Source organism: Arabidopsis lyrata (assembly GCF_000004255.2).
Source record: "Arabidopsis lyrata subsp. lyrata unplaced genomic scaffold ARALYscaffold_4, whole genome shotgun sequence".
Lineage (NCBI taxonomy): Eukaryota > Viridiplantae > Streptophyta > Magnoliopsida > Brassicales > Brassicaceae > Arabidopsis > Arabidopsis lyrata.
The window spans coordinates 2,278,639-2,305,337 of record NW_003302552.1 but is presented as its reverse complement, the minus strand read 5'-3'; the positions used below and the strand labels follow the sequence as shown (position 1 = coordinate 2,305,337).

General features: G+C 33.8%; 1 protein-coding gene across 1 annotated transcript; it reads right to left on the bottom strand.

The window, feature by feature from the left end:
- Nucleotides 1-32: 32 nt before the first annotated feature.
- On the bottom strand, nt 33-26,699 carry LOC9314781 (putative serine carboxypeptidase-like 23). Its single transcript, XM_021027817.1, is given in 9 exon segments — nt 33-301; nt 374-477; nt 480-867; nt 943-1,031; nt 1,185-1,277; nt 2,260-2,355; nt 2,473-2,538; nt 2,541-2,579; nt 26,624-26,699. Coding segments are annotated over 9 exon segments (1,098 nt in total). The 3' UTR covers nt 33-154.

Sequence of the window (26,699 nt, the reverse complement as noted above, 5' to 3'; positions counted from 1 at the left end):
TATAAATCTTCTTCGAATACAAGAATGCTTTCGATATCTTATTAAATGTATTCTCAAGATTGCCGGAAATGAAGTTGATTTTTACATAAAGATGGAAAAGAAAACACCGAGTTTACTCGGGTTTTGCAGAGAGCCTTCTCTCTTATATGTGTGACTATTCAGATCTTGGAAGTTCTTTGCCGGCCAAGAAGGACCGTAAAAGAGTGAGAGCACGCTCTGGTTGCAACACCGGCACTTCGTGGCCCGCCCCTCTTACAGTCGCAAAGGTAAGCCCCTCATATACCTCTGTCCATCCTCCCACCTGTCACCACCACCATGTGAAATCACTGGCTCTGCATAATAAGCATAGAAACACGAGTGTGATGAAAATTACCTGCTTCTCGGAGTACCAAGGGTACCAGCGAGTTTTCACAGGAAGATTGAGTTTGTTGAGGGCAAGTCGAGTCCCAGTCACTGGAACCACTGCGTCCGTATCAAAACCATATTGCATGTGGTCCACTTATAAGGTATGGAGGTAAGATTAGCATGCATAGCTCGTTGTACATCAGGACGGTTGTAATATATCTCAGCGTAGCTTTCGGTACAAGGGTCGTATTCCTCTGCCAAAAGCCGTCCATGCAGAAACTTGGTCTGGTTGGTTTGATGTACACATGAGGCTGAGTAGATGCTGTACCCATTGACTTTGCCAAACTCAACAATGTAGGCGAAGTAGAGTGCCCAATTGCACTTGTCCGAGGTTTTATCTGGCGTGAAGCTGCAGTGTTTGAGGATAGACTTGTAAGATTTGTCAGAGATCATTGCGTGTGACCACGCATACATGGCGGTTCCTAATCTGTCGTAATGCTTGTCCATATCTCCATTTCCGACCTGTGCAAAAGTATATATATGCATTAAGGAGGGATTAAGGTTTCAGAAATGAGATAAATAGAACCATAGTTTTACCATGAATCCTTTGAGGTTAATGATGGGTGTGTTGTTTAAAGCTTTGTTGTAGAGATGGATCTTTTTGGCAAGCTGAGGAACATAATGACCTATAAAAAGATATATACATGAAAATAAGTCTGTGGTCTCGAATTGCTAGGCATGAAGATAAATAGGAGCCTTGGTTTTACCATTAATGACTTAACTAAAAAGTAAAAACCATTAAACCAAATCAATTCTGAATTGCTCCAAGAGAGAAATACCAGCGTAGCTTTCACCAGCAATGTAGAAATCTCTATATTGGTACAGAGGAAATCTTGACATCCATTTAATTAGAAATATTAAATTTTCCTGAGCTGCAGATTCAATTATATACTAGGTAAGAATCTATGCAATACATAGATACATTTTATGCTATTTAATTTTATGATGAAACGATTTAAAAAAAATCTCGAATTTTTTTTTACTGAATCGCGAGATGTCAAAAAATTAATATAATACGATATAAATACTATGTAATAACATTGGAAAATTTATCTAATTATCTTTCACTTACCATACTATGTTACATTTTGTCTTATTTATCAAATCAATATTAGAGTTTAAGTTTTTTTTGTTTATGGTTTAGTTTTACTGGATAGAGGTCAACATGAAAATAACAAAAACAACATGTTAAGTGAAAAAGCTACTCGTTTTGTAATAGTAAAAAAAATGTTTTAACAACATGCATTGCATGCAATATGGAAGTGTGAAAACCAACGTGGGATGGGCTAGTGGTATTTGAGGGGGTAATCTCAATATAGTGCCCGCAGTTCGATTTCCGTTGGCCACCGAAGTTTTCATCTGACCCCCTTGGACCTCCAGAAAACACACTAAATGTTGGGCTCGGACGGTCCGACAGGGAACCGGCCTCAAGCCTTGGTGCTAGTCGGGCTTCGGCCCGGATACCTGGATAAAAAAAAAAAAATATGGAAGTGTGAATCGGGGTAATGATTGATACAATGACGGTATTACTACTATTCTACATGTCATGGTCAAATACTCAAATGGTAAAATTTTATATAGCAATCTATCCACCAATTACACCATTACTTGTTTTTTTCTTTTTTTCTTCCTTTTCTGCCATTTACCAAATTGTAATATAGCAAATTCTCTCTTTTTAGACCAATATTGAAATTCTAATTACCATGTGAATTTCATAGTACTCGACATATAAAAAAATCAATTCTAACAATCATAAGCCAACTTGATAACAAATAATGCTTGATATAAAATAAATAAATATAAGAACTTAACCAGTCCGTACGTCTGATGAAAAAAAAAAAAAAAAAAAAAAACCAGTCCGTTCGTCCCCGAAATCTTTAAGATCAGAGCTTGTGTTAGTGTACGAAAATCCAACTCCGGCCGGCGATTCCAGAAACAAAATGTTTGCTTCTGTTCATTACAAATTTACAAATACCAGATTCAAATACACTTTGTTGTTGTATAACCATGGATTCCAGAAAAAATGAAACTATAAAGACAAAAATGAAGGATTGAAACTGAATTGACCTGCGTTCTACGTAAACTTGTTGAGATAGAGATTAGAACCGGTTTTATTGATCCGAAACGGTCCAATTCCTCCGAAGCTCCATAACCAATCGACGAGCATCCCGGTCCTACGATTTAAATTATATTATATAAATTAGATAAGGGATTGTAGATATATTTTTGAGAAGATTTCAAAATTTTGAATGTATATATTCCTTTCAGATTTTTTTTGATATCCAGTATTATGAAAGAAATCACTTTTTTCTTGTGTTTCCTTATACTTTATGTAGGCCTGGGCAAAATAACCGGAATTGAATACTCGAACCGAAAAACCCGAAAAAATATCCGAACCGAACCCGAAACGATTTTTAAAAATACCCGAATGGATCCTAGACCTCCTACCCGAAAAAAACCCGAACCGAACCCGAACCGAATCCAATACCCGTGGGTAACCGAATACAAATATACACCTAAAAATATTAGTTATATTTATACTTATAATATCTGAAACACCTAAAATTACAATCATAAATCCGAATATACTAGGTATTTTTGAGTAATTCGGATACATTTGGATATATTTGGTTAAAAAGTAACTAATGATGTAGTTTTCTTTTGGGTAATTTTAGTATTTTTAGATATTTTTGGTTATATTTGGGCAAAGAGTAATCAATGTATTTTTGAGAAATCGGGTATTTCGGTTAGATTTGGGTATATACGAGTAAAAAACCCGAACCCGACCTAAACCCGAAAATATTTTGGGTATTTTTGGTTATTTTCGGGTATTTTGCTTTTTTATTCAAAATACCCGAACCGACCTGAACTCGAACCGAATTTTTAGAATACTTGAATGGGTCTCGACCCCCTACCCGAATAGACCCGATACCTGAAAAAAGAACCGAATCCGAACGGATACCCGAATGCCTAGACCTACTTTATGGGTTAGTCTTGCGGTTTTAGTTTACCCCCACTTGAGCAACATAGAGTTCTCGAAAAATATATTATTAATGTTTTCTAGCTTCCACGTGTTTACTTAATAATGATTTCAATTTTTGAGTCTTTCTAATCTTAACAACGGCAAAATAAAATTACGGACTTAAATTTACCATTACGTCCCAATTTTGTTTACCCTTTTTAACGAAGCGAAAGATTAGGCCTGGGCAAAATACCCAGAACCGAATATCCAAACCGAAAAACCCGAAAAATATCCGAACCGAATCGAAACCGATTTAAAAAAAATACCCGAATTGGTTCTAGACTTTCCTACCCGAAAAAACCCGAACCGAACCCGAACAGAATCCAATACCGTGGGTACCCGAATACAAATATACACCTAAAAATATTAGTTATATTTATATTTATAATACCCCGAATACCTAAAATTACAATAATAAATCTGAAAATATTAGATATTTTTGAGTAATTCGGATATATTTGGATATATTTGGGTAAAAAGTAACCAATGTTGTAGTTTTCTTTTGGGTAATTTTATTATTTTTAGATATATTTTGTTAAATTTAGGTAAATAGTAGTCAATGTATTTTTGTGTAATCGGATATTTCAGTTAGATTTGGGTATATATGAGTAAAAAACCCGAACCCGATCCGAACCCAAAAATATTTCGGGTATTTTTGGTTATTTTCGGGTATTTTGTTTTTTCTACTAAAATACCAGAACCGAACCCGAACCGAATTTTTAGAATACCCGAATGGGTCTCAACCTTCCTATCCGAATAGACCCGAAACCCGAAAAAAGAGAGCCGATCGGGTACGGGTATCCGAATGCCCAGACCTATGAAGGATAAACAACTGCAACGGCTATGTACGAAGATGAGGGTGTTTTCGTCATTTAGCAAAATAGATTACTCCCTCCGTTTCGAATTACATGTCGGTTAAGGTTTACTCACACAAATTAAGAAAATCATTAAATTTTGTGTTTTACCCTTTATTAATATATTATATAATTTTTTTCATTGGCCAAAGCATTAAATCTTAGGGATAAAACTGAAATTTTCATCAGACATCTGCATTGAAAACATAAAACGATAATTATTATGAAACAAAATTTATGTTCTAAAGTGAAACGGAGGAAATATTAGTTTTTTTGTTTTGATAACCTCGATATTCGGGCCTAAAACTTAAATCTCCCTGGGCTTAGAATCAGCCGTTAGTCTATTCGTTTTGGGAGTACCTCTTCTTCCAAAGAGGATTGAACTAGAGGCACAATTGAACCAACTCCAAGTGCTAAACTACTAGACTATCACACCTTTCGTTGTTATCAGTGGTAAGCGGATTTTACAATTCGAAAATGTTAAAACTCTTATAAACCTAAAACATACATAATACAAAATATTTGGCCAGCTTTTATATATAATCATTTTTTTTACTTTGAACGTTGTAGGTGAAAGATAGTAACTGCTTTGATATCCTTGTCATTGCGCATTATGTAAATGATGACAATAATATATGGGGCCGTGCCACAGTTGGTGAAATTGAAACATTGGCCTACGGCATCCATTTTCTTAAAAATATTAACGGCAAATATTTTGTCCCAAATAATAAACCTTTGAATGATTTATGGTAGTTAGGGTAAGCAAAACATGGGTTTCTAAATATTGTTTAGCAATTATATATATATATATATATATATATATATATATATATATATCATTGTTAATCTTATATATTAAAGGAGAAGTCGAAAGTGTTCACGTTCGCTCTCAGAATATGAGCAGTCGTTTTTACCTCCTTTTTTTTTTTGTCATCCGTAATTAAATAGTGCTCAAAAGAGTCATTCTTGTGGAATGTTGTTTACATAAGTGATATGAAGCGGTTCCGTACAAACTTTTCGTGCCAGATTATCCGCTTTTACATTTGCACAACGAGAAATTAAAGATAAAGAGAAGGTAGATAACTCTTCCTTGTCGCTCTGAAATTCCTCTAGATACACTGAGAAGGCCGGCCATTCGGTTGGGGAAGACACCATCTTCACCAGGTCAGAACAGTCTGTAAGGAATGCTACCTCTTGATTATCTGCACCAATCATACACTTCATCGCCCAAAGGAGGGCCTCGAATTCGGCATGTAGCGGAGATAGGCTTCTACGGAGGTTGGCAGCTCCCATTGTTGATGGCTCACCGTTTGATGGTGTACAAAACCACCCTATCCCGGAAAACTTGTCGCTGTCTTTCCAGGATCCATCCACAAAACAACGGTATCCTGTAAAATCCGAATCTAGGGACATCCCCCTCGTTTGAGGCCGATTTGGAAATCCCACTGAAGCCTGAGTTTCAGAATGAAGCTCCACTTGAGCTGAGTGCCACAATTGTGCCTCTCTTTCCGCTAACCGTAAAACCTCTGACGGATCGTTATCCACATTTTCAAACAATTTTTCATTCCGTGCTTTCCAAATATACCAAATAATCCAAGGAAAAGCTATAGAATCAAACTCCGATGATATTCTCCAAAATAAATGATCCAAGTTTGCAAAAATAGAATCTGTGGGAAAAGTCCCCATAACCGTAGGAATCTGAGAAAGTGCCCAAATCTGTCTTGCTGGATGGCACTGAAAGAGTGTGTGATTGACTGTTTCCTCCAGTGCACCACATCTGGCACAACCAGTGTCACAATCAATTCCTCTTTTTCGTAAGTTCTCTGTAACCGGTACACAACCCGTTAAGATTTGCCATAAAAAATGACGTATCCTAGGTGGACACTGTACTTTCCAAGTATGAGCCTTTAACTTATTGAAATCTGGCCCAATGAAAGATGAGTTGGTCTCCAACTTATCCAACCATGCGGTATGATACCCCGACTTAACTGAATATTTGCCGGATTTTGTAAAATGCCAACCTAAGGTGTCCTCCTTGGTTGGCGCACCCACCGGTAGGGCACTTATTAACTCGACATCTTCCTGGTCAAAGACCGCTTTGAGGAGATCAATGTCCCAAAAATTAGATCGACGATCTATAAGCATGTTAACTTTTAAAGATGGGTCATTAATAGATCCATTACTTTTTGCTGGTCTCGGGAATTGAGCTGGAATCCACGGATCCTCCCAAACTGAGATGGAATTCCCAGATCCGACTCTTTGAATAAGTCCTTTATTAACCAGAGATCTAGCTGAGCATATACTCCGCCACCCATACGATGGGGAATATGACTTTATATCTGCCAAAGGATTGGATTTCCTATAATACCGCCCTTTAAAAACCCTCGCAAAGAGAGAATCCGGAACCGTGATCAACCGCCACAACTGTTTTGCAAGTAAGGCCGAATTAAAATCATCGACGTTTCGAAATCCTATCCCTCCTTCCGATTTATTAATACATAATTTATCCCAAGCCATCCAATGCATACCTCTGGAGGCAACATTCGAGCTCCACCAGAAATTAGCAACCGCACTAGTGAGTTTAGAAGTGATTGTTTTCGGTAGTCTGAAGCACGACATGACATAAGTTGGTAATGCCACAACTACCGATTTAATCATCACTTCTTTCCCACCTTTTGATAAAAATTTTGCCGACCATCCGTTAATCCTTGTCTGTAACCTGTCTCTAACAAAAGAGAAAAATTTTGTTTTTGAACCACCGAGACTTTCTGGCAACCCAAGATATGAACCCATACCACCAATATTAGTGATACCTAAGGTAGATTTGATATCTTCCTTCACACCGTCATCTACCTTATGCCCAAACTGGATCGAAGATTTGGAATAATTTATTTGTTGTCCTGAGACCGCTTCATATTGCTTTAAGATCTCCAAGATTACCCCACACTGATCCTTGTTAGCCTTACAAAAAAATAGACTATCATCCGCAAAAAGCAGGTAAGAAACCGATGGGCTTGCAGTTGCCACCTTGATACCCGTAATTAATTTATCCCGTTCTGCTTTCCGTATGTTCGTAATTAATACTTCAGTACAAAGAATAAATAGATAAGGAGACAACGGATCTCCTTGCCGTAAACCCCTCTCTGGTACTATTAGTCCTCGAGGTTGTCCATTAAGAAGAACCCTATATTGGACAGTACTGATACACCACATTATCCAACTAATCCATTTTTCACAAAACCCTAGTTTGGTTAAAACTTTTTCAACGAAAATCCATTCCACTCTATCATAAGCCTTACTCATGTCAGTTTTAATTGCCATGAATTTTCCTTTACATGATGGGTTAGTTCGTAACCCATGGAACATCTCTTATGCAATAAGAATGTTATCCGAAATTAACCGTCCTTCTACAAAAGCTGATTGTGTTTCCGAGATCAGTTTTGGTAGTACTGTCTTTAGTCTTTGGCAAAGAATCTTTGATATAATCTTGTAACCAACATTGCAGAGACTAATAGGTCGTAGTTCCGTCATCCGAGTCGGTCTTTCCGTTTTTGGAATAAGACAAATATTTGTCGTATTTAACCGTTTGTCAAAATTCCCATCCTCTAAAAAAGAATTAACCAAACATAAAAGATCTACTATAATGGTAGCCCATGCTTTCTGAAAAAACAAAGCCGTCATACCATCTAGCCCCGGTGCCTTCTCCGGGTGCATCATAAAAAGTGCTGCTCTCACTTCACCCTCTGTTGCCGGGGCTATTAAAAAATCATTAATCTGATCCGTGATCAGACTTTGTACTTCTTCCAACGCATCCTTAAAAACCTCAGGTTTTGTTGTAGTGAATAAAGTCTTAAAGTAGGAAACCGCTATATTTTGAACCTCTTTATCTTCCGTTGACCATGTCCCATTCTCATCATGTAAACCCGTGATTCGATTCCTCGCCCGTCTCTGCTTCGTTAAAGCGTGAAAATATTTTGAGTTATTGTCCCCTAATTGCATCAAAGAGCTTCTGCTTTTCTGGTGCCAGTACAATTCCTCGTCCCGATAGGCCTCTTTCAGCCGTAATGTTAAATCCGTAATTTCTTCCCGTGATCGCCTATCGTCTCTTTGCGCCGCATATAGTTCCGATTTTAAATCTTCAATTGTTTGCCGACCATATGGAGTCAACTCTCGTCGCCATTGCGAAATAGCTCGCCGACAATTAGTCAACTTTTCCACAAATTTCCCGTCGCCTGGTTCAGAATCAAAATTCCAACCATCTGCAATTGTCTCCAGTAAACCTTCTTTCCCTATCCACCTTTTGTCAAACCTGAAACTTTGTTTCCCGCGTGGCATCTTATCCGCAATCATAGCTAAGACCGGTGAATGGTCAGAAGCTACCATTTGTAAATATTCTACAAATGTGTTGCAGAATAATTCATGCCAATCTTCATTCGCTAGAGCCCGATCTAGACGACATCGTATTGGTTTTTTTATCCCGCCACCCCCGCCAAGACAACCAATCGCCGATATAAGGAAATTCCAGAAGACCACAATTTTGAATCATTAGATTAAACGGAATAAAAGAAGACGCGTGTCTTAATTTACCCCCTCGCTTTTCATGATTTCCAGTTAATTCGTTAAAATCACCAATTAAAAACCACGGAGAATCCCGAGATAAACCTGTTCTAGTTAACCGCTCCCACACTTGTTCCCGCTTACTAGGAACCGGGTCTCCATAAACAAAAGTGAGATAAATTACTTTGCCCTTGTAGTTTGCTTCAATATCGATCACACGATTACTTGCAAATAAAACCGAAACATGATAATCATTATTAAAAAAAGGGCTAAACCGCCACTACAACCAATAGGATCCACCGTTTTTAAATTTTTATAACCAAAGTGACCTACAAATTTTTCCATAAAAGAAGAGGATTGTTTAGTTTCCGACAGAAATAAAAAATCCGGCCTATGTTGCTTCCACAAATCCCGAAGATACCCAATTGTTGCCTTATTTCCTAACCCTTGACAATTCCAACTTAAAATTTTCATTTATTATCAACCTTTCGATTAAGTGGGTTGCGTCCACCTGTTAATCCCTTCACCGTGCCATGGTGCGTCGGGTTATGCCCTTCATTCTCTTGATTATTTCTTAGAGAAACCAAATTACAATTGACCATTGATATTCTTACCCTTAAAGTATCCACATCCAACCATGAAAAACCAGAAATCAAACTGTTGTAAAAACGTTTGTTACAACCAATGAAACTCCACTCCATACACTCCAAATCCAAAATCAACCGACCCACATCATAACTTTTAGAAATATTCCGACCAGCCACAATAGCCCATGGAAGAGTACTCAAAGCCCTCCTTCTCCTATCACCGGAAAACCATCTGTTAAAAACTCCTTCACCTGACCTTCTCTCCTCAATCATTTTCAACCGAAAACCTCTGTGATCCGCAGTCCAAGACCAAACTGCAACTGAAACAATCTCAAATTCCAATAACAACACCTCCCAATCCACAATATATATTCCACCGAAGCTCAAACCCAAAAACTCAAACCCCAAATACAACCGGAAAAAAAAACCATAATCGAAGCAAATTCCGACCACCATCAATAACCATCATGTCCAAACGATACATTCCTTTTATTAATATTTCAATAACACAGATAATATAGCTTACATATAGCTTACATATAGGATCTGAGAATTGAAACCAACATAAAAGGCTAAAATAAAGACCGAGAGAAGATTATTAACCATGTTGCTCATGATGTCTCCGTGGGATCCTTGACTAACCATGGAGCTTTGAGGAATCACTTCCACCAAAACAATAAGAAGCCAGAAAAATATAAACCCAAGAAAAAGATACAACCAATAAAACCCAAGAATTATGAAAGACAAGACTAAAAATAATTCGTTGATGCTTTGAATTGCTTGAAGTGAGATGAGGTGAGCAATACCACCAGGCTGTGACACTGATTTATATACACCCATCTTCAAATCTATATCTCCTTCAAAGTAAATCATGGAACCGCAAAAATCAATCACTATTATGACCATTAAACCCCACCGTGAAATCTTAGCTCTTCTAGCCTTTATCAGATTGTAAAGAAACCTTGATAAGGCCTCTAGAATCTCTCTCCGCTCGCTTACTCTTTGTACTTCCTCTGAATTGCCCTCATCAATTGACCAAAACTCACCCAATGAAATTACAACCGGAATTAATTTCTCCAGCCGTGAACCTTTGCCCTTTTGCACCACGATCGCTACCGATATAAACCTTTCCAGATCTGAAAGATTGAGCCCATTTAAAACCAAGTGACACACCTGAGATCTCCGAGAGATATCAATCTCCAAAATAAGATGAAAAAACATCTCAGATCCGAGAAGAAACGAAAACCATCGCCGCCATACTTTTTCCCTTAAGGTTTGAGAGAGATTCGACAAGAGAAACCCCATCCTCTTAAACCCCGCAGGTGAGAATCCTTCTTCTTTCCTCGTGATAACCAAAATCAAATCGCCATTGAAGACATACAAATTGAACCCAGATCTTCTGGAACCTACCTTTAGATTAGGACTTGATCTCTTCACCGAATCCACCACCAACCGTAGTAACCCAAAACTGAACCCTTTTTACCCCTTCTCTTTAATGAGATTAAATTAGCGAAATTTCCATATTTAATATAAAAAATATCGGAAGTATATATAAAAAAAAAATATAACGTTTTCGTTTTTTCAACCCCAATTCGCCTGTTGGGCTTATATTTTTACAAAAAAAAAATGGCCCGGTATAATTTACACCGTCATATGTAAAACCCTAAAACCTTATGCTGGAAATTCCTATAAATATAGGATGCCTCCCTTGAAACTCAAACATCACGGCTTGATTTTTATGCATAGCAATTATGGTTTATAGTTCTTTTTTGTACCTCAAACTTGGTTCTTTCTATGATGCATCGTCGTCGGTTTTTTTTTCTCCTTTTTATGTTATGGTCACTTGGAAAGTAAGATCTCATAGATCTTTGCCAATTAGTGATGATTATTTATGCAAAGTTTATAGTTTGGTCGATTACATGTTTTGGTTTTCGTAGCTGTTTGGCTTTATATGCTTGAGAATTTTCATGATTTTGATTAACACCTCTTTCTTTTCTCAGGTACAAGCATAAAATTTTTGAATTGTGGAATTGCAAAAGAAGCTCAAATCAAACTGAGGTATCTCTCTAATCTTGCTTGATTTATGCGTTTTTTTTTTAAAAGAACTTAACTTGATTGCTGTTGCGTTATCATATAGTTACGATCATAAAAAGATTAACCGTGCGGCTTTATTTTATTTGGTACGACCTGTATTCTTTTACGTTTTTTTTAACGCATTGTTTTATTGTTTCGAATATATTTCTGTAATACGTAGGCTTTAAATCTGTTCAGAATGATGTGTTATATATTATGGAGTCTATGAAGATTATGCACCGTCTGCAACGTGGTCCGGAACGTATAAGGAAGAGGACACGAGTCGTTACAGACTCGAAGACGTGTTTCCGGACTTATAATTACCATTATCGTATGATCGATATCTCGATGTATTTTTAGATTTTGATTATGATATCTTTCTTGGTTATACTAAAATCATATTAATCAATGAAATATTTTGGATTATATTGAGTTTATCGTGTTCATCGAATATCACACATGATTATGAATCGAAATTAATCGGTAATATCTTGGGTATAATATTCATTGTCGACAGTTCTTATATTCTTAATTTATTATGCTTAACTGAAAATAATCGATATTGAGAATACTAATACTCATAATGATTAATCACTGGCGCTATGATTTTAATGTATACGATGATATATACCTAATCGACGACGTGACAATTCTTATTGGTATATCATGTAAACTAGACTGGATTTATAAATATCTTATTCGTGTAGAGATACCTAAACGGCGGCTGCTAATAATGATGAAATATTGCATCCGCGCAAATTAGTTAGAAAAAGTTGGTACAAAACACGTTGAAATTGCAGAGGAGGTAGGTGTACTGAACTTTTGTGACTACTTGAAAACGATCGCAAAATAGTCACAAATTTAAGCCTATATATACCACCCCTCATTCATTTCATTTCTCCATCCCACTCTTCCACCCTCCCATTAGTAAGTAAAAAAAAATAAAAACCAAAGGGAAAGAAGAAGAGAAAAAAAAAAAACGATGTGGAATAATCCGTCACGAGAATGGATGTACAACCGAATCGATCCATACACAAATCACATTGCGGCGGACTATTTGGCGGGTGTGGAAGCGTTCATCAGTTATGCAAGCCATGTTAAAGACAGAAAATGTCAGTTTTATGTCCTTGTGTAGTATGTCAAAATTCGAAACCCGTGAAAGCTGTTACGGTATCAAGTCATTTGCTTAGTAGAGGATTTATGCCGAATTACTATGTATGGTATGAACATGGGGAAGGTTATAATGTTGTTGGGGAGGGTACTAGTAACTATGTTGATAATACCGAATATACTAGTACTGTTAATTAACCAATTGGCTTTGATGGGGAAAATGTATTTGCTGGGATGGTTAATGATGCTTTTCATGGTTCTGTACCATATAACGAGTATCATGAACATGAAAGTGGAAACGATCATGTTCATGAAGAACCCACCCAAGAAGCAAAACGATTTTATGACATGCTAGCTGCCGCAAACACTCCACTTTACAATGGATGTCAGGAAGGTCAATCGCAATTATCGTTGGCAGCTCGGTTCATGAACAATAAGGTGGACTACAATTTGTCAGAAACTTGCATGGACGGATGGGCAGAATTGTTTACAGAATATTTACGAGATGGTAATCAGGCGACCGGTTCCTACTACGAGACAGAGACTTTGATGCGAAAGCTAGGATTGCCGTACTATACATATGATGTATGTATAGATAATTGTATGTTGTTTTGGAAAGATGATGAGAAGTTGGGGAATTGTAAGTTATGCGGAAAACCAAGATATAAGGAGAGTGAAGGAAGAACAAGAATACCATTTAGTAAGATGTGGTATTTACCGATTGGGGACAAATTGAAGAGAATGTACCAATCTGAGAAGACTGCAGCTTCGATGAGATAGCATGCTGAGCATGAATTGGAAGCGGGGTTAATGTGTCATCCATCAGATGCGGCTGAGTGGAAGAATTTCCAGCAATTCCATCCCTCATTTGCAGAAGAACCGCGAAATATTTATCTTGGATTATGTACTGACGGTTTCAATCCTTTTGGCATGTCCAAAAATCATTTGTTGTGGCCCGTGATCTTGACTCCATACAACTTGCCTCCTGATATGTGTATGAATAGTGAGTATTTGTTTCTTACGATTTTGATTTTGGGACCAAATCATCCACGAGCCAGTCTTGATGTTTTCCTCCAACCATTGATCGAGGAGTTGAAAGAGTTATGGCATAACGGAGTTGAGGCATACGATGTGTCATGTGATCAAAATTTCATACTTAAAGCCGTCTTTTTATGGACTATTAGCGATTTTCCAGTATATGGCATGTTGTCGGGGTGGACTACACATGGAAGAATATCGTGCCCAATTTGTATGGAGGATACAAAATCATTTTGGTTGCCAGGTGGTCGGAACACATATTGGTTTGATTGCCACATAAGATTTCTTCCTCTAAACCATTCGTTACGGAAGGACAAAAGCACTTTGTGAAGGGTAAAAATGCAGTGAACGAGTATCCATCTCAATCGTTGACTGGTGAACAAGTCTTATATGAGCGTAGAAAGACTGCCGAGTCACCTAAGACATCTGACTGCGGAGGAAATGGGCATGAAAATAAAGTTGATGGGTATGGATATTGGCATAATTGGCACAAAGAAAGCATACTGTGAGAGCTACCTTACTGGACCGATCTAAATCTACGACACAATCTTGATGTGATGCATATTGAGAAAAATGTTCTCGATAACGTCATGTACATTGTGATGAATGTGAAAGACAAATCAAAAGACATTGTGAGGTCAAGAATAGATGTTTCCAGATTTTGTGATCGACCAGAATTGCATGTTGATGATCGAGGGAGAGCTCCATTTCCTATTTGGAGATTGAGTGCGAAAGAAAAAAAAAGTCTCCTTGAATGGGTCAAATCAGAGGTCAGATTTCCAGATGGCTATGTAGCGAATTTAGCTAGTTGTGCAGATATCAATGCCGGCAAGTTTTTGGGACTGAAAAGTCACGACTGCCATGTATTTATGGAACGATTGCATCTGTTTGTGTTTGGAGAACTCTTGCCGCGAAACGTACATCTTGCATTATCAGGTAAATGTATTTAATAATATGACTATTAATTTTATTTTTATTAGTATTGTAGGCATTGGAGCATTTTTCCATGATTTAACTACTCGATCATTGGAGCTAAGCCGCGTCCAACTTTTGAAGGAGAATATTGTCATGATTTTGTGCAACTTGGAAAAAATATTCCCACCTTCTTTCTTTGATGTGATGGAGCACCTACATGTACACCTACCACACAAAGCAGAGCTTGGCGGTCCAGTTCAATATAGATGGATGTATCCTTTCGAAAGTTTTTTTAAACGTTTGAAAGGCAAGGCGAAGAACAAAAGATATCCAGCGGGTTCAATCGTTAAATCGTACATAAATGATGAGATATCATACTTCTCAGAACACTATTTTGCATCGCACATTTCTACAGCTATTAGAAGAAGGTATTTCATACATATACTATACTTATAATTTGTTTTTAATTATACTCATACATACATTCTTAGGTCTAGCCGGTATGATGCAGGTGAAGTTCCAGTATATCCTATACCGGTTCCGGATATATTCACTCAAGTTGGTCGTCCGAGTGGCAAAAGTAGTGAATTTTTGTTAACCGAGATAGATTATAAATGTGCTCATGCATACGTGTTGCGTAATTGTGACTGCTTTCGTCCGCTTGAGAGGTATATCTTTTCTAAGTAGCTATACCGGTTTAGTAGTTTTGAATTAACTAATTAACAATTAACATGTTTGTAAAACAGTGTGTTGGAAGCGCAAATCCGGTATGATTCTCCAGAATTTTCTGACGATGAGGTCTCATTCTAAAGAGATGAAGATTTTCCTATGTGGATTCGCCAATATGTAAGTATACATATAATAGCATATATCTCTGATTATACAAAATCAAGATCATTTTTCTCAATAACTTTAATAAACTTTTATATATAGGTGCTTGCAATGAAAAGTCAAGAAAGTTTTCCTCCATGGGTTCATGATATAGTCGAAGGTCCAGAAAACAAAGTCACGTCGTGGCCCATGTATTTTACAAGAGGGTATATGTTTCACACGAAAAATCACGGTCGCACAAAAAAAAACAATGAATTATGGGGTATTTGTACGAGGACAAAATTATTCTGAAGTGGCCGAGGAAGATGATTTTTTTGGGACCGTGGAAAATATAATTGAGCTTCGGTATCCAGGATTTGTTAACTTAAAGATCACAATTTTCTACTGTGAATGGTATGACCCAACGGTTGGCAAAGGAGTTCGTATTGGAAATAGAGGTATTTTAGACGTGCAACCATCTCAAAAATACCCAAAATACGAACCATTTATTTTAGGTAATTGTATTTGCTTATACGTGTTTATATATAATTAATTTATTAATATATATATATATATATATATATATATATATATATATATATCTAATTATATTTTTATAATTAATTCAGGGTCTCAAGCTGATCAAGTGTGTTATCTTTCATATCCGTACACAAAAAGACCTCGCAAATCGTGGCTAACAGTTTGCAAAGTGAATCCCCAGAATGTCGTCCAAGGGAAGTTTAGCGATACTAAATTGGTTATATTGCAACAAACAGTTGATGATGCAACTCCTACCATAGTTGAAGAATTCATCGTCGACATCTTAGCAGACGGAAATCATCAGGATGAACATATCGATTTTGATATCGAAGATGCTGAACCAGAAGACGAATTTCTTTGTAACTTGTCCACATCAGAAGATGAAGATGAAGAATTTGAAGATGCATGAATTTTAATATAAGATATTTTTATTTGTTTAATAAATGTTCAAAGATGTGTTTTGTAAAATATTCTAGTATGTGTGTTTTCTTAAAAAAAACAAACAAAAAAATCAAAACATAGTCTCAGATTCTAAATATCAATGTTTCTACCATAATACCGATTAAGTATACTGGCAATTTGGTAACATACTTCCCTTTGGACTTATAGGACAACGGTTTGATTCTACCCAAGTTTTTTTCGTACATTTTAAAATGAGTCGCAAATCGGTCGCACATTTGCGTTCGTTTTGCGACAAACGTATATTGCAACGCTTATTCTCGACCAATTTTTTTTTAGTCGCCAAAAAGTCGGTCTTTTGCGACTAGCACCTGAAGATTTTGCGACTGGTGTGCGACTAGCACTTGAGATTGCGACTGGTTTGTGACTATTTACCAACTCTCGATTTTTGTTTTCCCAATTTTCACATTTTAAATTTGCTTACATATAAAGTTAAACATTTCTACACTTATTTGATGTTACTTATTAAGAAAATCACCAAAGTCATAAATATTGATGTTTACAAACAAAACATCAAAAACTAACAAGTCTCTTTATGATATTACATTACTCATATGACTAATGTTTAGGGATTTAGTAAAAACTCTACATTACTTGAGTTTTGCAAAGTTTTGTAACCTTAAACTAATATATGTCCTCTATAACACTAATATGAGTGTTATAGAGTAATATATATCACCATTTTGGATCTAAATGTGTAGATTTCTAAATTTTGCCTTGTGACTAATAGTTGCCAGTCAAAAAACGGTCGCACATTTGCCACCATTGTGGAACTATTTAGCGACTCTTTACCATTTAACGACTATGTTGCAACAATTGTTGCAACTATTTGCCGACCAATGTTGCGACTATTTTGACACTAAATATGAAATTTCTAAGATTTTCGCTAAGTGTTTGGGCGGTTTAGCTTCCCCCCCCCCCCAATTTTTTTGGGTTGTCACCATTGTGCGACTAAAGAGCGACCGGTACTCTTAATTAATTAGGTAAGAACTTAATTGATCCCTCATTTCGACAAAATCCCCAAATCGAATTAGGGTTCCTCTCCTTTCTCTGTCAATCGCACAAACCACAAATCGCTCTCGAATCCTCTCGAATCCTCTCTAAAAGCTTTCAAATCTCTTCCTAAACTATTCTCAAATCGCAGTCACAATCTCTTCTTATGCCGCCTAAAGGTAAATCTTCTCGAGGCCGCGGAGGTGGCGCTACCACCAGACAAGTAGCCGCCGGAGGTGGCGCTACCACAAGACAAGTAGCCGCCAGAGGTGGCTAAACCACCAGACAAGTAGCCGCCGGAGGTGGCCAGACCACCAGACAAGAAACTGCTGGAGGGGGCGAGACCAGCAGACCAGTAGCCCCTCGAGGCCGAGTCCGAACTTCGTTGGTCACAGACCACCAGTCACTACAAGTGGTGTAGGAGCATCTTCTAACTCATCTAACCCATCGGCGACTTAGTCTGCGACCCAATCTCAAGTGAATCGTCCTTCACTTAATTCTAGTAGACAGACTCCTCCTCTCTCTAGGCAGACTCCTCCTCTTAGTAGACAAACTCCTCCTCCTCAGCCGCAGCATTAGCCACCGTCTCCTCATTCCCAGCCTCTACCGGAACATGATGCGAATCACCAAGTGATACCTGAACAACAAAACAAAGACCTTGGAGAGGAAGAGGACGATGAAGTTGGAAACGAAGATGACCAAGAAAACCCTAATCCAAATGAAGACTACCAAGAAATGCTGGATCGTTTGCTACCCCTTCCAGGCCGACAACATCTTCCTCTTTTGTCTACACACCCAATCCCAGGCGTTGAAACACTCTGGTATTGACTCTGTCCCTCTGTCTAGTAGTTTATTTTGTTTGATGTTTGTTGTTCTGTTAAAAGATACATGTTATTGCTTTGGTCTGACATTTGTGTATTAGCTTTGGTCTGACATTTGCATATTAGCTTGGTCATTGTTGTTCTGTTTGATGTTTGTTGTTGTATTCGTTGAGCTTGGTCATTCATAGTTTCATCTATCAATTTTATAGTTTGATTTATCATTTGCTAAAAGTTTCAAAAGATACATGTTATTGCTTTGGTCTGACATTTGCATATATTAGCTTGCATATCATTGTTGTTTTGTTTGATGTTTGTTGTTGTAATCGTTGAGTCTCAGAAGTGTTGTCAAATACAGTATGTGTATTGGTCTCAGAAGTGTTGTCAAATATATTAGCTGTCAAATACAGTATGTATATGCAATATATATTAGTTGTAGGTTATTTGATTCAATGAGTTGTTGTTTTTGAACCATTTTGACAGAGTTTAAACTAGTTACAACAGTCGAATTGTTTTTGCATTGGTCTTGAATCTTTGAAACTGAACTAAGTTCATTCATGCTCATTCTCTGTTTGGTGTTTGCTCTTTGAATCTTTGCTAAACCTACATGTCATTCATGCTCATTCTCTGTTTGTTGTTTGCTCTATATAAAAGCTGCTTTATATAGACTAATAGCCTGTTATTGTAACAGGTTTAACCGGCAAAAAGGGGTGCTGTCCCGAGCAAATACTAATTTACGAAATCAGCAAAATCATCCTTCATCTTTTAACTCTTTAATGGGTTGGGCTCTAATTTACAATTAGGACTTTTTATTTTAGTGGCTTTCTCTTACAAGTTCAAATACTATCGTAATTGGAAAAATTAGAATGGGCTATGTGTACATTGATCTTCTTGCCACGTAATTATTTTGATAACAGTAGCTGGATAGTTATATTCTCCACCTTCTATTTATTTTAATATTTTGGCTTCGAAGCCACCGATTTTCAGAGCAACAATTTAACAAAACAAAAAAAAATTGTCTTTCGTAAATATTTTTTTTTGTTATAAATAGATGTCGACAGGTTATATTACCGAACATAGTTATATAATGAGACTGACATGTTTGAATCAACATTAATAAAAATTTGAAATATTATTATCAAACCGCTTCAATACGGGTTAAGTCCTGATTTTACTATTTTTAAACTGCCAATAATATACATATCGAATCAATCTGATTTAGTTTAGATTATATAAAACAAAAAAAATTTCATGGTATACCAATTTTTAATGACAATTGTAAACTATAAATTAATTATAAATGTCCTAAGAAATGATACAATTTGCAAAAATATTTATATAATACACAATTATAGAAATTTTAAAATCACAAATTATAGAAAACAAATGTAGTTTCACCATATAAAAACAAAATATTATTACACTTAGAATATCGCAAACTTACATCTTATTAGAAACCGTATAGAATCAAATATACGCTACGGTACAAATAAAACATAAAAACGAATGTATAAATCATTAGTTTATAAAAATAAAATAAAAAATTAACCCGCAGTACATCCCTAGTATACAACATAACCTCAGTTTTGTCAAGCGTTGACTTTTATATATGAGAGTTATGTTGTTAGTTTCAAGTTGGGGATTCAATATGAGATTGCAATTTGAAGGAATTTTATTTAAGTGTAGGGATATGAATTTTAATATGCATATTCTTTTCAGTTTGTTTTAATTGTGTTAGTTGTCAAGTTAAGATGACAAAAAAAATTCAGATGACAAAAAAAAAAAAGTTGTCAAGTTAACAAATTTTAAGAGAGTATAAACTTTTATTGTTACAAATTTAAGCATTATTGGCATATTTTATAATTCAGTATTTTATAATATTTCCTCATTTTATATATCCAACTAAGTCTTTGCAAATTACAGTTTTATATTCGAGGTCTTTGATAATTATATAGTTTTGCGCTAAGTCTTTAAAAATCACATTTGTATTGTAATGATTAGATCTCTGATCTCGAATACGTTATTGCATCCGAGCTAATTCTTTCTATTTGAAGAATAATACTAACTTGGCCTCATTCTATTTAGTTTTTATTAATTCAGGAAGAATTGTTTTATGTTGATGTATCAAGTCCACAACTATTTTCAGTTTTTCTTTATTTATTTAATTTTATTATCAATTTGCTTAACATATTATTGCTTATTCTTATTATCTTTAAGCTAATTGGAAAAATAAAATAAAATAAAAAGGATTTAGAATACTTGTGTGTAATACATCATAAGTATCAATAATTCTATTTTAATATATATAGAAGATATAGGCTATGTTCTTTCCTAATCGTCAACGGCTGCGACTGCGATTTTAAGTCGTAATGTATTGTTAGTTTAGTAGTCGTGCGACTGGTCGCGACAGCTAGTCTCAAGGTTTCAAATAATTTTGCATTTGACACGTAACCTCAGTTATTTCAAGCGTTGACTTTTTTATATGAGAGTTATGTTGTTAGTTTCAAGTTGGGGATTCAATATGAGATTGCAATTTAAAGGAATTTTATTTAAGTGTAGGGATATGAATTTTAATATGCATATTCTTTTCAGTTTATTTTAATTGTGTTAGTTGTCAAGTTAACAAATTTTTAAGAGAGTATAACCTTTTATTATTACAAATTTAAGCATTATTGGCATCTTTATTAAATAAAGTATGGTTTTCAAAGTTAATAACTCATATGATCGTGACACATGGCAAATGTATCGATCTTAGATTTTGACACGTGTAAAACAAAAATTTCCTTTTTAAAATAAAAAAAGAAGATAATTGAAAGTAATTACAAATTTAAATAATTTTAAAAATATAAAAGATAATTATAAGAATAATTGTAAATAATTCATATTTCTATAAAAAAAAATTTTTAAAATGTCAAGAGATAATAATAAAGAAATTATACGTTTATTTATATTTCAATTAAACAAGAAAAAAATCAGGCAAATTTATTAAAAAGGAAACATATGTTATTATATATTAATTTAAAATTTGATATTATTTATCTCAATTTCTTTTCCAATTAGAAATATGTGATGATTTAATTAAAATAATCCTCATATTATTTATTTGAGTTTATTTTTTCAATTAGAAATATGTGAGATCAATTTTTTTTTCTCTTTTGTAATATTTTTTTACTTAACTGTTTTTTTTTGTTTGTTCTCAATTATGATTATAGTATAGTTAGATTGTTTATTTCAATTTCTCTTTTCATATTTAAATTATCAAAGATTCATATATTATCGTGTTTATAATTTTTTATTTTTAGTTTAACTGTTGTATCTTTAAATTATTTATTTTTGTTTCTACTTCCAGTTTAAATTATATAAGATTTATAATATATCATAGTTCTAATGATTTTAGATAGCGACATGTGTCATGATTTAAATTACAAATTTACATTATTTATATCAATATTATTTTCTAATTAGAAATATGTGATGATTTTAAGTAAAGTTTTATATTGTTTTATTTGAAATTCTTGAATATGTAAGAAACATATATGCTTCTTTTTTGTTTTTGATTATTATTTCAAAATTGTTTATTTCAATTTCTATGTTCATATTTGAATTATATAAGATTCATATATCATCGTGCTTATAATTTTTTGAATTTATTAATTTTTATTGATTGATCATAAAGTTTTTGCAATCGAGTATATAGGAATCAAACCCGCAAAGTTAGCTTGGAAGGCTAAAGAATTTAGTCGATTTATCATCTTTATATTTTTAACGTGTCAAATTAAACACCACTTTGGTTTTATTCACCAACTTTATGATGAATATTTTTAATTTTTGTTCTTCATATAAGTATACCATGAATTATTGTTATGTGATATATCTTTCATTCGAAATAATTTTGAATTAATAATTTTAGTGGTTAAAGAAACAAGGCAACAATGAAAAAGTAAATATTGTTTTTACTTTTGAAAGAAAATTTCTACTTACAACGTTGTTAATTAATTTTTTGTCAGGTTTGATTTTAATTTTTTAAAAAATAAACCCGTCCATCGGACGGGTCCCTATCTAGTTTTGTATAATTCAGTATTTTATAGTCTTTTCCTAATTTTATATATACAACTAAGTCTTTGAAAATTACAGTTTTATATTCGAGATCTTTGATAATTATATTGTTTTGCGCTAAGTCTTTAAAACTCATATTTGTATTGTAAGGATTAGATCTCTGATCTCGAATACTTTATTGCGTCGGAGCTAATTCTCTCTATTTAACGAATAATACTAACTTGGCCTCATTCTATTTATTTTTTATTAATTCTGGAAGAATTATTTTATGTTGATGTATCAACTCCACAACTTTTTTCAGTTTTTCTTTATTTTTTCTTAATTTAATTTTATTATCAATTTGCTTAACATATTATTGCTTATTCTCATTATCTTTAAGCTAATTGGAAAAATAAAATATAAAAAGGATTTAGAATAATTGTGTGTTTAATACATCATAAGTATCAATAATTATATTTTAATATATAGAAGATATAGGCTATGGTCGTTTCATAATCGCTAGCGGCTGCGACTGCGGCTCGCGATTACGACTGCGATTTTAAGTCGTGGGATATTGTTCGTTTAGTACTCGTGCGACTGGTCGCGAAAGCTAGTCGCAAGGTTTCAAATAATTTTGCGTTTGACACGTAACCTCAGTTATTTCAAGCGTTGACTTTTTTATATGAGAGCTGTGTTGTTAGTTTCAAGTTGGGGATTCAATATGAGATTCCAATTTGAAGAAATTTTTATTTAAGTGTAGGGATACGAATTTTAATATGGATATTCTTTTCAGTTTATTTTAATTAGTGTTAGTTGTCAAATTAACAAATTTTTAATTTGACTATGTTTAAGAGAGTATAAACTTTTATTGTTACAAATTTAAGCATTATTGGCATATTTTATAATTCAGTATTTTATAATATTTCCTCATTTTATATATCCATCTAAGTCTTTGCAAATTACAGTTTTATATTCGAGGTCTTTGATAATTATATAGTTTTGCGCTAAGTCTTTAAAAATCACATTTGTATTGTAATGATTAGATCTCTGATCTCGAATACTTTATTGCGTCGGAGCTGATTCTCTCTATTTGACGAATAACACTAACTTGGCCTCATTCTGTGTTTTTTTTTTTTTTTTTTCTAAAAGTATTTTTTCTTGTTGATATATCAAGCCCACAGCTATTCTCAGTTTTTCGTTATTTCTTATTTATTTAATTTTATTATCATGTTTACTTAACATATCATTGCTTCTTCTTATTATCTTTAAGTTAATTGAAATAATAAATTCAAAAAGGATTTAAAATAATTGTGTGTTTAATACATAAGCATCAATAATTCTATTTTAATATATAGAAGATATATTCAATTATACCAAGCGGTGACTTTTATATATGAAAGTTGTGTTGTTAGTTTGACTAGATAAAGAACTCGCGCTCTGCCGCGGGGTATTTTTGTAAATTAGCTTTGTTTTAATATAATTACAAATATGATTGGTAGAAATTTGAAATGATTCTAGGATTGGGTATTTTACCTTTACTCAAATTTTAATATTTTATTATTTTTATTATATACGCACACATTAATAAATACATGTTATATATTATTTTTATAAAATAAATGTACCGTATAGTCAATTTTTGTATTTGTTTTTTTTGTTTTGTTTTATTTTTATAATTACAAGTATGATTGGTAGAAATTTGAAATGATTCTAGGATTGGGTATTTTACCTTACTCAAAATTTAGTATTTTATTATTTTTATTAGATATGCACACATTAATAAATACATGTTATATATTACTTTTATAAAATAAATATACCGTATAGTTAATTTTTGTATTTGTTTTTTTTTGTTTTTTATTTATTTTTATAATGTGTATAAGGTTTTACAAATATCTGATTTCTTTTTAATATATTTCAAGAACCTTACTTTTTTTTAGTAAAGATACACATGGTGCACAACCATAATTTAAATAACACTTAAAATATTTAACATAGACTTTCAATTTTTAAAACTATTCTTTTAACCTTTAAATCACAATGATTTGTTAAAATGATACCTTATAATTTATTTTATTAATAATTTTAATATAAAATTATTATTCCAATTATGTTTGTGAATTTAGTAAAAATTTTACTCATTTTCGTAACTAAAGGAGAAACCCACAATCTCGATGTTAGCAGAAAATCAAGGTAACACTACTTGACTATTATTTTATAACGCAATTACACCGTATAAACGTAGATAAAAATACAAATATTTGTCACCATTATTTTTTTTATTTTTTTATTTGATATACTCAGTTAACATCATTATTATGTTTATAAAGTCAGACTATAATTTACAAAAATGAAATATCTAAAAATAATATTGAACCAAATCAAACAAAAAAATGGAATAGACAAGCTTATTTAAATTTATATAATTGTATTATTTAGTGATTTAAAAATCCTTACAATTAGGAAAATGAACTATTCGTCCAATTAAGATATTTTATAAATTTTGTTTATGTTAATAAAAGCTGATGTGTATATTTATTTTAATTTGATTGATTTTACTTTTTAAATGAAATATCAGCTTCTAGTAAGACATAAAGTAATAAAAGTGATTAGTGGCTTAATTAAGAGTATAGTTATTAAACCAAATTCTAGTAGTACAAAATCAAAATTTTGGTGGACGTGAATATAAAAAAAATTATGTGTAAACTGAATCGGTACATGTTGATTGTTGAGTTATATAGTAATTTTTTTCTTATAAACATCTTAAATATAATTATGTTATGTAAAAATAACTATAGATATAAAGTTTATATTTAGATATTTGATCAATTCCATCAAATAATAATAATAATTTTTATGTGTCAACATTACATAAGCTAATGTGTATTCATTTTATTTATAATTTGATTTTTTTTCTCTTTGAACAAATTAGAAATCCATGTATCATTATTATTAAAAAAAAAAAGTATGTGTATTATATGTTTTAATTTGATTGATTGTCTTTTTAAAATGATGTATTTTTTTTAATAGATAGATGATGTGGCATGGAAAGCTGATGTGTCATGCTGGAGAGATGAGTTGTATTAATGTGTTTTGATCGGGTATCATTTTTAATGATGTGTCAAAAAGCAGATGTGTCATTGTTGGAGAGACTCTTAGTAGTTTTATTTTATTGATTCAATATGAAATTCCGATTTGAAGGAATTTTCATTCAAGTGTAGGGATATGAATTTTAATATGGATATTATTTTCATTTTATTTTAAATAGTGTTAGTTGTCAAGTTAACAAATTTTTAATTTGACTAAGTCTTTAAAAATTCACATTTGTACTGTAATGATTAGATATGTGATCTCGAGGTCTTTGATATTATATTTTTTATAAAAGTCTTAAAAATTTCGCAACACTTTCATATTTGCAATCATGATAATTATAAGAGAAAATTAGCTGTTATACCACATTTCACCGAAACATTTTTGGTTCTACCACTTCATATACTCATTTTTCTCTTGTACCACAATTGTCATTGGTAAATACCATTTTACCCTCCAACATGAGAGACCAAAACCTGTAATTGATGTGCCCCTCTGACTTTTCTGTCTTCCTTTATTTCTCTACATTGGTAACTACAATTTTCTCTTTCTTTATTTGTTGTTACATTTTTATTTTCTTTATTTATTTCTTTCACTTTCACTTTATCTCTCTCTTTGTCTAGTTCTTTCTCTCATTTACGACAAAAAAAATTTTCATATAAACATTCTCTACTGTTGTCCAGATCTTGTCCCCGATTGGGAATTCTCTGTTGCGTTTAGATCTTGTCCCCGATTCATCATTTTGTTTTATTATCATGAATTCTACATTTTGTCTACCAATTGTTCTCGTTTAAGGGTTTTGAATTTTATTTAGATTTCTCGGCATCTATTTTGGTCCACAGATTAGTCGAACAATATTGTCCTCACTTACCCGGATTATTGAACCTTTTTTTTCCCTCTGGCTGGTAAAACAAAGTTGTCCCCGAGTAAATCCAGATCTTCGTCTTCGGCTCTCTGGCGGAATAAAATAAAGATCAAGTTGTCTCCGAGTAAATTCAGATCTCTTGCTGGTAAAACCACATCATCTGACGATGGACAATCAAGAGAAGTTGTCCCCGAGTAAATCCAGATCTCTGGCTGGTAAAACCACATCATCTGGCGATGGACAATCAAGAGATCTGGACTTATTCTTGGGGGACATCATTCACTCTATTTCATAATTATTGTCCATGGTAAATGTAAACTGCATTTAATGCAATGTTTTGTCCTCCTTCTCTGACACAAAGTTGTCTTTCAGACAAAGTTGTCCTTCTCTGACACAAAGTTGTCCCTGTTTCCCAACCGGCGTCTACTGTAGCTCATTCCCCTGACACATACCTGACGCACAGAGAAGGGCAAAATCGTCCAAGAATTGCCACACAAACACCAAATGTGGTATGGATGCTAAATCCAT